Source organism: Cannabis sativa, chromosome 5 (assembly GCF_029168945.1).
Source record: "Cannabis sativa cultivar Pink pepper isolate KNU-18-1 chromosome 5, ASM2916894v1, whole genome shotgun sequence".
NCBI lineage: Eukaryota > Viridiplantae > Streptophyta > Magnoliopsida > Rosales > Cannabaceae > Cannabis > Cannabis sativa.
Window position 1 is genome coordinate 44,384,919 of NC_083605.1, and position 12,438 is coordinate 44,397,356.

Consider the following 12,438-nt stretch of genomic DNA (forward strand, 5'->3'; position numbering starts at 1 on the left):
TTGAAACTCAAAAAACATTTGTACCTGCCAGCTGGAATCCGAAAGCCCTTTGAACATAGGAGACTTGCCTTTACTCACTTTGGTTCCTGAGGGAGTGGTTGAAGAAGGCTTCTTGTTGAACACCGAGAGAAAGCTCTTACTGAGAACCGGATTCTGAACTTGATAATCATGTGTTGTGAGAGGAGGGTGAGCATCCATAAGAACTCGTTGAACTAAACTTGGAAATGGTAGCTTGTTACGAGTGCCAGTAGTTTCTGAGGCTTCCATTACCCATTCAAAAATGAGCGAGGGCAGATCAATGGACACATTAGTGCCTACAGCATACAAGAACTTGCCAATCTCAAGTGTAACAGCAGACAAATGAGAATTAGGAAACCAATTGTACAAGGCTACCCGATGAAGAACCCTATAGAATGGAGTCAGATGAGTGACCAGAATTTCCTGTTTGTCCCAAATATAGTCATCCCGGCCAGTTAGCACTCGACCCATCAAAGATTGATCTGGATTGAAGTGTTTCCCATATGTTGGTTTCCTGATGGACTCAACTTGCAATAAAGACGCAATAGTGGATGGACCAAAAGGAACTCTATGACCCCTAACAAAGGCACTCACACACCCTGGATGACCCTCATCAATAACAGTTCTATCAAGATTGGCATAGAATTCTCGAACTAATATGGGATGAGGAGCAGACAAGTTAGTGACCGTGTTGACCCATTTCCTAAGTTTTAAAAACTCATGCAGTTCAGGAAAATCATCTAATATTACCACTTGTTCGAACCAAAGCTCACGACTGCCAAACCACCGTTGATAGACAGAGGCTTTAGAGGCATCAACAAAACATTGTACTGTTGCTGGGTCGACAGTTGATATAGGTGCTTTGGGAAGTTTGGACTTTTTAGAACCTCTAGACGACCATTTGGGAGATGACTCTGTAGAGACAACTAGAGTGGGTTTTTTTTTTATTTCTTTTCAGGTGGATGATACGTGGTGTCAGAAGAGGATTTTCGTTTGGGTTGAACACGTTCACTGGTTAGGGTAGGAATAGAGACCTTAGATGGAGGACGAGGAGGGCCTACAGGTTTTGAGGGAGACTGGTGACTCGACGAAGAACGAGTGACTCGTTTGGACACAGGTGGGGAAGGAGATGACAGTGAAGGACGAACCTTTTTAGAGATAGGAGGAGCCTTACCTAGAAACGTACGAGGTTTCTGACTGACCTGAGGTGAGGGGGGAGGCGGGGTCGACTCTGAACTTGGGGAATGTGTAGAACCACCAACCTCCGACTGGTAGAGGACAATGTCACGACAGGGATTAGGCATTGCAGACTCGACTGTAGGAGCCACTGTAGGATCACCAGTTGACGCCACGGATGGAACAACCATAGCAACAGGGGTTACTGCAATGGGTGTGATATTCTCCATGATAGAGAGGAAAAAATTTGAATGATGCAGAGCTTAGGGTTTCTGAGAGGAAAGTGAAGAAGTGAGACTTGTCACTTTCCGTAGGCCTTAAGTATAGGGACCCTGACACAACTGACCATGCAAAAAAAATGATGATGATTTTTTTTTTGAAATTTGATTTTTGCCAAGGAAAACGTACACGCCCAAATTGAATATTTGCTACCACATCATACGGCACACTAAACGAAACAAACCAATGTCATCAGGCAATGAGTGTATCAAAGAAACCAGAAATGTGACAAATATACCAACAATATTTGCATTTAGCCCACACTTAGACAAAACAGAAAAAAAAATAAAAAAACTTAGAGATACACAAATTTTAAGAAAAAAAATGGTATCAACTGATCAATGAATAGTGTTTCTGAGTACACACGTACTGCACACCTTGAGCAACAGATCATTTCCCTTCCCCAGCGACAATGATACTCATGAGAGCACTACACCTTGAATCTCCATTCGTGTGTGAACAGTGATCTCATGTGGTCCAAGAAGAGTGAAAATCAGCTGGACCACTCTCTCAACTAAGCAACAACTGATAATAGAAAAATGACGATTTTTGTATTGTTTTTTTTTATATGAAGCCTTTTTTTTTATCACTCTGGCTTTTGCTTTAGTACCCAGACATGGCTTTCACTCTCTTCCAGAGATGTAGCTGTCCTCTTTGAGTACCAAGAACTAATAGAGAAGGAGCATACTACTTATTAGAACAAGGTGTACGAGAGCTCTTCCCATTGCATCTGGAAGAGGTAGCCTTTTTGACTGGGGAAGATTCAAGTGTAGTATCAATCAAAGTAGCATGTAGTAGATGGGGAAGGACAGAAGAACCCATTGCTGAAGAACTGTGACATACACGCATACTCATAGGCAAAATTGATTGATCAGATGGCACTAAGAACAGTTTAAATTGTACAGAGACCAATACATGTTCTTAAATGAGTAAAAGTTTGAGTATCTAAAGCTTTAGTGAACAGATCTGCTAATGGATTCGTTGTGGGCACATGAGATATTGACAGCATCTTTGACTCAACTAGTTCTCGAATAAAGTGGTACCTGATGTCAATGTGTTTGGTCCGAGAGTGCTGCACAGGGTTTTTAGAGATGTTTATGGCGCTTGTACTGTCACAAAAGATGGTCAGTGTGTGTTGAGGATATCCATAATCAGTAAGCATTTTATTCAGCCATATCAATAGAGTGCAGCAGCTGCGAGCTGCAATATATTCTACTTCTGCAGTGGAAAGGGAGATGGACTGCTGTTTTTTGCTATACCACGAGACTAGGTTATTCCCAATGTAAAAGCAACCCCCTGAAGTGCTTTTCCTATCATCTATACACCCTGCCCAATCAGAGTCACTATATCCTACCAAAGAGGTATTCGTGTCACAACTATACCAAAGACCATAGTTAACTGTCCCAACTAGATATTTGAAAATTCTTTTGACTGTAGAGAGATGAGACTGTTTAGGATTAGCTTGATACCTGGCACATAAACCTACACTAAAGGATATATCAGGACGACTCGCTGTGAGATACAGTAAGCCACCTATCATACTTCTGTATAGAGTGGGGTCTACAGGGTCACCAAACTCATCTCGTGACAATTTGGACGTGGTGCCTATTGGTGTGTGTGCATGCTTGACCTGAGAGAATCCAAACTTATCTAACATAGACTTGACATATTTAGACTGTGAAATGAATGTGCCATGATCTAGTTGTTTTATTTGGAGTCCTAGAAAGAAAGTAAGGTCACCTATTAAACTCATTTCAAACTCATTAGTCATTAAAGTGACAAATGTTTGGACTTCACTATCACAAGTTGAGCCAAAAATGATGTCATCAACATATATTTGGGCAACAAAAATTCCTTTGTCAATATGTTTAATGAATAGAGTGCTATCTGCAGTACCTCGAGTGAAGCCATGAGAGATGAGAAATGAGGTGAGTCTATCATACCACGCACGTGGGGCCTGTTTCAGTCCATATAAGGCTTTGTTGAGCTTGTACACATGGTGTGGATGATGTGGATCTTCAAACCCCTATGGTTGTTTGACATAGACTTCCTCTTGAATTACCCCATTGAGAAACACACTCTTGACCATTTGGAAGAGTTTGATCTTCAGAAAGCATGCAATGATAAGAAGTAGACGAATGGATTCTAATCGAGCCACGGGTGCAAACGTTTCATCAAAGTCGATGCCTTCGACCTGACTATATCCTTGAGCCACAAGTCGTGCTTTATTTCGAGTCACTGTCCCAAATTCATCAGACTTGTTTTTAAACAGCCATTTTGTCCCTATAACATTCGCACCATCTGGTTGAGGGACCATTATCCATACACCAAGTCTCTTAAAATTTCCCATTTCATCCTGCATGGCAGCCAACCAGAACTCATCTAACAACGCATCTCGAACACTTTTGGGCTCAATCTGTGACAGATAGCAGGCAAAGGCTAACAAATTTTGCAGTTTACGTCTACTGACCATGGTATCATTCGGATTTCCTATGACAGTGGCCTGAGGATGAGCTTTCTCAACCCAGGATGGGGGTCCGTTTTTGTAACGCCCTAAATAATTAGGCACGCTACCCAAAATACTTATAAGGCCCTAATCCCCTAACCGGGATTACTAATTAAAATAGCGCAAAATTTAAACTTTTATATTAAACAGACTGAAAATAAACTTGTAATATATTTAAACTTTTCAAAATAGTTGGGATCCCAAAAATATTTACAAACTTATTACAAGTTCTTTCTTACTAGCCGACCTAAGCGGCAAAACAGAATACAAAAGTCAACACTGTTAGACCCATAACCCGCTTGGTCTGAAGTGGCATGAACATGTACATTCTTCGCCCTGCTCCTGAAACTCATGGCTGATCAGCTAATGCCTTACCCTTTCCTGCACAGTAGAGCACCCGTGAGCCAAGCCCAGCAAGACAGTATAAATCATAACAAATATATTATGCTCATTCACATATGTCTGTATAGCACAGACCTGATCATTATTTCATCATGCCCATTTATGTCTACGTGGCGTAGACCTATGTGTTGCGCTCACACATCTAATTAAATCTACGTGACGTAGACCCACGTGTTACTCTCACACGTCTAAATACATTAAGGCCTTAGAAGCGGTTCATCTCGGTTATGAGTACCGAGTCCAACCTGATTATGCCTTGAGCACATAATCCTTAAATCTCATTTCAATTAGCATGGCATGGCATTTATACACATATATCACTAGGGTAATAACCCTAGGCTATTAGACCGTTCCTATTAGGGTAATAACCCTAATCCCGGTTACTTAACATTTATGCATATCATTCTCAACATAAGCGCCACTGCGCATACTCTACGTGCTAATCACTGTCTTACCTGTTGTCCCGCAATAGTAGAGATTCCAAATCCCCGGGTGCTCCTGACCAGGTGCCGGTAATCCTAGTCACACACAATCCGGGATTTTCACAAATAGGGTTAACCCCTGATTTCACATTCATAAAATAAATTCATGGCATTTCAAATACAGATAATCACATAGAGCTCGAAAAGAGCTTTCCAACGGTATAAAGAACGTCCCAAACGGAGTCCCGAGTCAAAAGTTATGGCCAAAACAAATTTCAGCATTTCCCGATGAACTCCAACCGGAATTCCGGATGAACCAACCGGAATTCCGGTTGTACGGCAGAACACGAAATTTCTCAATCTTTAAACCCCCAAAACTCACTCAAATCATTCCCAAACATTCCCAAACTTTCTAGAGCATCAATATATGTCATAATAAACATATTCCACAACTTAAACCCAACAATTGCACTAAAATCAAAAAGTGCCATTAAAGCACCAAGCTTGAGTTCCATGAACTCAAGCTTGCTTTTCACAACCAATTTCACAATTAACCCACTTATAGCAGCTAGCAAATATTATAGGGTCTAAAACACATAATTATGCATCAAAATCCAACAATAAACCCCATAATTTCAGATTGCACAATAATCACAAATCATGCTTCAACTAGCAAAACTCCAAGTTCAAGAACATGAACTTTAACCCAACATATACTTATTCAATTTCCAGCAGTAAAACAATAGATAAAAAAAATTAGATTAAGCATGTAAAACATCCTTGAATTGTACTCTAAGCCCAATCAAACACAAATCAAGAGATTAACACACAAATTATCAAGATTAAACATCCATTTCCCTAAACATGCAAACCAAGATCAAACAACTTAAAGCATGCTTTTTCCACAATAATTTCAGCAAGAATTCAACCATAAATTTCACATAAACTTAGCAAGAATCTACCTCAACTCCAAGCTCAAGAATTCACAACTTCAAAGCTCCAAAACAAGCTAAGAACCAAGCTTTTCTTCAAATTCAACTTTGAAATAATAAGAGGGTTTGGGAGAGAGAGGGGGTCGGCCAAGAGTGAAAGTAAAACCAGAATTTTGCATTTCATTTCATTAAAAATCAATTTTAATCAAACATAGTAAATAGGGGTCAAATGACCAAAATGCCCTCATGGCTTATTATTCACACCTACACCCTCACAAGGGTAAATAAGTCATTTCAATACTCAATTAATTTCAAATAAATTTCAGATTATCATTCATCAAATAAAATGCCAAATTATCAATCCAATTTACATTTCGGGCCCGAACCCGGTTCGGCCCGAAATTCCCGGTTGTGACTATACCGCGCTAACCTGTCAGAACACACCTGAAAAGACAACACAGGTATACTATATAATAATATAGTTCCATTAAGCACGTAATCAAATTAATTTCATAATTTTACCCTTCTCGGGTCATAATTACTAAAATGCCCCTGGCTCACCAACGGGGTCTTAACATAATAAAATTCATATAATTTCACATATATTAAATTATATAATAATATAATTTCCTCAATTATACATAATTATCTAGTTAGGGTTTTGCTAATCCATTTCTTAATTCCGGGTATTACAGTTTTTATGTACTTTGGCTTGTTGGGGTTCTTTGGTCAGGGCACTATCAACTTCATTTCCTCTTCCTAGATCACTGTCACTTGCTTGATTGTCACCTGATATGCCTGGTGCTGTATTTAGAGACTCTGTAGGAGTGTCAGGGTACACTTGAGGCTGTCTAGTGAGGACTGGTCTAGAGCCTGAGAGAACAGGAGAATCATCTTCGATCCACACTTCTTCATGTCCTTCTAAATCATCAAATTTCACATTCATTAATTCGATTACAGAGAGAGTCCTTTTGTTGAATACTCTGTAAGCCCGACTGTTTGTGGAGTACCCCAGAAATGTTCCTTCATCACTCCTGGGATCAAACTTGGCCAAGTGATCCCGATCGTTCAGGACATAACACGTACATCCGAAAATGTGCATGTGGCTCACGTTAGGAGGTGTTCCTTTCCATAGCTCATAGGCAGTTTGAGAGGTACCAGTGCGAAGATGAACTCTATTGCACACGTGGCAGGCTGTATTGACAGCTTCAGGCCAAAATCGTTTTGAAATATCTTTGGCCTGCATCATGACCCGAGCCATTTCTTGTAGAGTTCTGTTTTTTCGCTCAACAACTCCATTCTGCTGAGGAGTTTTTGGGGCTGAAAACTCATGATGAATTCCCATGCCATTACAGAACTCTGAGAATATAGAATTTTCGAACTCTTTTCCATGGTCACTTCTCAGTCTAAAGACTTTTCCAACTTTGGAGTCTTTCTCAGTTTGCAATCTCAGTATCAAGGCAGAGAATGATCCAAATGTCTCAGACTTGTCTCTAAGAAATTAAACCCAGGTAAACCGAGAGTAGTCATCCACCAAGACCATTACATATCTTTTCCCACTGATACTTTCATTCTGCATTGGCCCCATTAAGTCAACATGCATTAGTTCCAACACACGAGAGGTGAGAAGTCTATTAATTGTGGGATGAGATGCCTTATGCTGTTTTCCAAGCTGACATGGACCACATACTCTCTCTTTGGAAACTTTCATGTCAGGAATTCCCCTTACAGCTTGAAGCTTCACCAATCTTTGGAGATCTCTGTAGTTCAAATGTCCCAGCCTGTAGTGCCATAAGTCAGGTTTGTCCAAGAAGGTCCTGTTGCACACTATGGTATTGCATATAGCATAGCACTGGTCTACAGTTCTGTTTCCTGTTAAGACAACACACCCATCAGATGAAACTAAACATTGAGTTTTAGTGAAACTTACAGAGAGATTGTCGTCACACAATTGGCCGATGCTGATGAGATTTGCTTTGAGTCCTCTCACATATAGGACATTAGTCAGCTGAGCTGCTCCATTCACATTCACATCACCTCTCCCAGCAATCTGCCCTTTGTTACCATCCCTAAAAGTGACAGATCCCCCTTTTTCATCTTTGAAGTTAACTAGCAATTTCTTATTTCAAGTCATGTGACGCGAACATCCATTGTCGAAGTACCACTGACCTTCAACAAAGGCAGACAGGGATAGCTTCGCAACCAGACTAGCATCAGGATTTGGTTTGGACTTTATTTTCCATTCTCGACGAGGTTTGCGTCCATGTGACTTATTTGGTGGAGGGAAACTATTTGGTCGATTGATCATGGCTTTCAAGTAGTTCTGCAATTTGTAACACTTAGGTCGAATGTGACCTCTCCTATTACAGAAATGACATGTACGAATGAAATTGTCATTCTGTAGAAGGTTGTCAGCATCAGTCCTCCTTCCTTCAAACTTGAGTTTGATGGGTCCTGTTGGAACCTGTCTCCTCTCAGATGAGTCAGATTCGTTAATGGTGATTGAGGTGTCAGGTAACCCATCTTCCTTCTTTGATGAATTGACATTGGAGGGTAAGGAATGCTCAACAGACAGGTCATTCCCTTGTTTATATAGCATCTTATATCCTAATGAGGTTCGATCACCATAGGGCTTCTGAAGCTGTAGGGTTTGATTGATAGCAGCAGTGCCTGGGGGAATGAACTGTAAAGCTTGCTTGGTTCGGATTAGATCAGCTGTGAGTTTATAGATCTCATTCTCCTTTTCATCAAGAAGTCGGTTGAGATTTTTGACAGTGTCTTCTAACTTTCCTTTTTCAGTCTCCACTTGCTCTAGAGAGTTCTTTAGGGCACGGATCTGTTTAGTCATGTACTCCCATTGTGCAAACATTTCTTCATAAGCATGTTGACGACCTGTGCTGTCTGCTTCTAATGAGGTGGAGACTGCATCATCTTCAGACTCAACTGGATTACAGCTTTGGGCCATGAATGCCAGTACCTGCTTTTCCTCATCTGATCCTTCACTGGCTGTGGAGTTCTTTTCCTCATCACTATCACTCCAAGTTGCTGCAAGGGCCTTTTTCTTTTTTAGTGTGTTGCCGCACTCAGCCTGAATGTGACCATATCCATCACATTCTCTGCACTTAATTCCTCGGCCCTTTTGATCAGTTGAGGCTTGTCTTGGTTTGAAATTTACTCCTTTATTTCTCCTGAGAAGATTTTCTTTGTCAGCTGGTGAATTTTTCCTGTAGTTCTTTTTCAAGAATTTTGCATAGTTTCTTGTTAACAAGGCAACCGTTTCATCTGTAATGCCATTCAAATCTTCCAGAACAGGTTTCTTTTTTTCTTGGTGAATAAGTGTAATGCCAACATCTGAATTTTCTTTCACCACCTCCTTTTGTTTCTTGGTTTTCTTCCACCTAGATAGTGATAGCTCATAGTTTTGCAAAGACCCGATGAGTTCGTCAAGATCGAGTTCCTCAATGTTTCTGATTTCTTCGATAGAGGTAACTTTGGACATGAATCTTCTGGGGAGGACACTAAGCACCTTTCGAACCAGTTTCGAGTTAGAGTAAGTTTTCCCCAGAGCATACGATTCATTAGAGATGTCACAAAGTTTTGCATGGAATTCAGCCACAGACTCATCCTCCTCCATGGTAAGATTTTCGAAAGCCTTTGCCAAGGCACGCAGCCTTGATTTCTTGACAGCATCAGTTCCCTCGTTCTTAATCTTTAGCTTCTCCCATGCTTCCTCAGCAATTTCACAATTGGCTATAACCTTCAACTCGTTAGTGGAGACGGCATTAAACAAGGCATGAAGAGCCTTTGAGTTGAAATTCGCTCTTTCCATTTCAACAGTGGTCCATTGACTCATGGGTTTGGGTATAACGATTTCATTCTCCATCATCGTTGGTTTCCACCACCCTCCTTCTATGGACATCCAAACTCTTTCATCTACAACTCTCAAGAAGGCACGCATCTTAGTTTTCCAGTATGGATAATTGGCTCCTTCCAGCATCGGAGGTCTTGAGGTGGAGCCTCCTTCTCTAAACATTTCCATCCTGCACACAGAAGTGGTAAACAGACACAAATGTTCTGTAGTTCCTTGAGAGAGAACTCAAAGGAGGTTAGTTGCGACAGAATCGATCGTTAAGGTTGACTCAAGAATCAACGATCAAGAATCATACAGGAGTAGGATATAACACAAATTTTTATAAAATTTCAAGCTCTGATACCAATTGAAAGTGCAATAGTAGATTTTAGTGATTCAAATTACCAAGTTGTCTATCTTTAGATTGATTGATTTCAAGATATGAATTATGAACATGAATTAAAAGTCAAGCTGTAAATCACGCATCAATTTACAAGCTTCATCTGCACTGAGAACACATCTCAGCCGACTAGTGCTTGGGTTCCCCGAACCAGGGTAAGTTCATCCACTAATTCTCAAAGGTTCATATTACAATTTCCAATTTTCTCTAAAGGAATCAAATACAACCTTAACAGCAATTAGTAATGAATTACCAACGACAATCAAGAACACTGATTGTTAACGCACAATCCTTTGTGCAGCAACTGAGCTCTTCTTCAACATGTCTTCAATCTGAAATCCCTTCAGATCTGATGATGAAGATGACACTGAACTCCCTTCAGTTTGAACTCAGCAATTCTAGATTCAGATCATTCCGCCATTGATGAACACTCTCAGGCTCCAAGATCTGACCTGTAATCACAACAACAAGAAACAAGATACGACTCTCTCTTCACAAACAACCGAAATAACTGTTTGAACGATTTAATGGATAACCGCTTTACTAACAGAAACCGACTATTTATATATCCACAAAATAAGTCCAGCTGGCACTAACTAAAACTTAAATGAGACTCTCGTAAACAAACGTTAGTGCAGATATAACAGACTAAAAATCCAGATACGACTAGACATTGAACAGAACAAATACTGTCACAAAATAATAACACTAACAGAGATAAATGATAGAGCGCTCATTTTAGCAATTATATTAGTTCACTGAAGTATCATTTATAGGTAGCTAAGTGTTTTAAGGATAAAATACATTGAAGGGTGTAACGGTAATTTTGTCCCTACTCAATGTAAATCATTTATAGAGGATCATTGATTATTAGGATTATAACAAATGGATAACTCATAGCGTATCTATATCGTGGAACATATAGAGCGTTCTATATAATTGAGAGTGCAATTCCCAATCTATAGTGGTACAAAGAGGAACTAATAAGTCAGAAAATTTACTTGGTAAATTCTCGATCTGCTTATTGGAAGCTCGGTTATATAGGCCCACGGTCTCCATACTAGTTAAGATAAACTGCTTGTAAGACTCAGTTAATTGATTTTAATTAATCAATTATAATTCTAAAATTAAACTATGTCTAGTTTATGAATTTTCACTAAGTTATGGTTTGATTGTGAAGAAATAGGATTTTAGAGTTTATTTGTTAATTAACAGACTTTGTGGAGTCTAATTAATAAATATTATAAATGATAATTTTATTTGATAATTAATTTTAATTATCAAATTAAAGTTTTAGCATTTATAGGGTTGAAATTGCAAAAAGTGGTAATTGTGAAAAAATAGATAAATGGTTGAAAAAAAATAGCAAAAATCTAACTAGTGATGGGCCCACTTCATCGCTGGCCACTAGGTCCTATTTTGCTATTATTTTATCATTTTTTTATTCCAAATAATTCAATCCTAACCATAAGTGAATTAGTATAAAAAGAAAAGAATGGCCTCATAATCCAACTAATGACTCTTGACCTAGTTTTCTTATTGTCAGACAACTAAAGAGTTTGAGACTTCTTCTTCTTCTTTTCTCTCTTCTAATTCGAATTCTATAATCTTCTTCACAAACAAAATTCAAGCCTTTAGTGATTGAGTGCATGCCCACCCATAGCAAGTTAGTCTTCAATCATAGTGTGTAAGACTGTGAAGAGTCCAAACAAGTGAAGGAGTTTCGGGCTCAGATCTTGATTATACTCTGTAGCAGAAATGATACAAGGGTTAGAGATTTGAGCGGAATGAGTCATTTAATTCCACTGCAACCAATGTAAGGTTTCTCATACTTTATATGTGTTAATTTTCATCGTTTTAGAAGTTCATATTTAGGATGTTAAAAACATACTTGTTAGTAAATCTAGGTCCTGGTTAAATAAATTCCAACAACTAGCTTCAGAGCCATGGTAATTGATTTACTTTTTAGAAATATAGATTTAAAACGATGTAAGTGTTATTTGGATGTGATTCATATTGATCTATGTGTTTATTGATGATTGATTGATGTTTGCAAGTTTTTTACATAAAATAATTGGAATTTTGTTTTGGAATTATCATAATAAAATTAATTGATTTTAATTTAATTAATTTTAGAGATTAGTAGATTTTGAACCTAAAAATGGATAAAATTTAATATTTTGCTTAATTAGTTACCTTATTTTTTAAAATTTGATTATTTTATCTTATTTTTAAATTTAAGGTCAGATATTTTATATTTTACATTATTTAATTAATTTTATAAAATGACCTTATTTGAAATTTAAAATAAGATTTATCTTAATCTAGAAAATTTTAAAAATCTAACCAGATATTTTGTCAACTTTCAAATTTTTGTTATTTTATTTAAATTAAATTATAAAATCAGATAAATGATATTTATTTATCATTTTATTTTATTAGATATTTAATTA

General features: G+C 38.3%; 1 protein-coding gene and 1 long non-coding RNA gene across 2 annotated transcripts; both read right to left on the bottom strand.

Annotated features, from left to right (window-relative positions):
- Positions 1-4,097: 4,097 nt before the first annotated feature.
- On the bottom strand, positions 4,098-6,422 carry LOC133037912 (uncharacterized). The gene is made up of 3 exons (XR_009687896.1): positions 5,766-6,422; positions 4,837-4,899; positions 4,098-4,360 (listed from the first exon to the last, which is right to left on the bottom strand). It is a non-coding gene; the product is annotated as an uncharacterized LOC133037912 (long non-coding RNA).
- An 814-nt stretch (positions 6,423-7,236) lies between these two features.
- Positions 7,237-9,774, bottom strand: LOC133038346 (uncharacterized). Its single transcript, XM_061116468.1, has 2 exons — positions 7,898-9,774; positions 7,237-7,804 (listed from the first exon to the last, which is right to left on the bottom strand). The coding sequence occupies exons 1-2, from the start codon at positions 9,772-9,774 to the stop codon at positions 7,237-7,239; spliced, it is 2,445 nt and encodes an 814-aa protein (XP_060972451.1).
- Positions 9,775-12,438: the final 2,664 nt, after the last annotated feature.

Coding starts and splice junctions, on each gene's coding strand:
- LOC133038346 (XM_061116468.1), bottom strand. CDS start 9,774: ATGGAAATGTTTAGAGAAGGAGGCTCCACCTCAAGACCTCCGATGCTG. Junction 7,805..7,897: donor GCCTTTGTTGAAGGTCAGTG/GTACTTCGACAA, acceptor TGTCACTTTTAG/GGATGGTAACAAAGGGCAGA.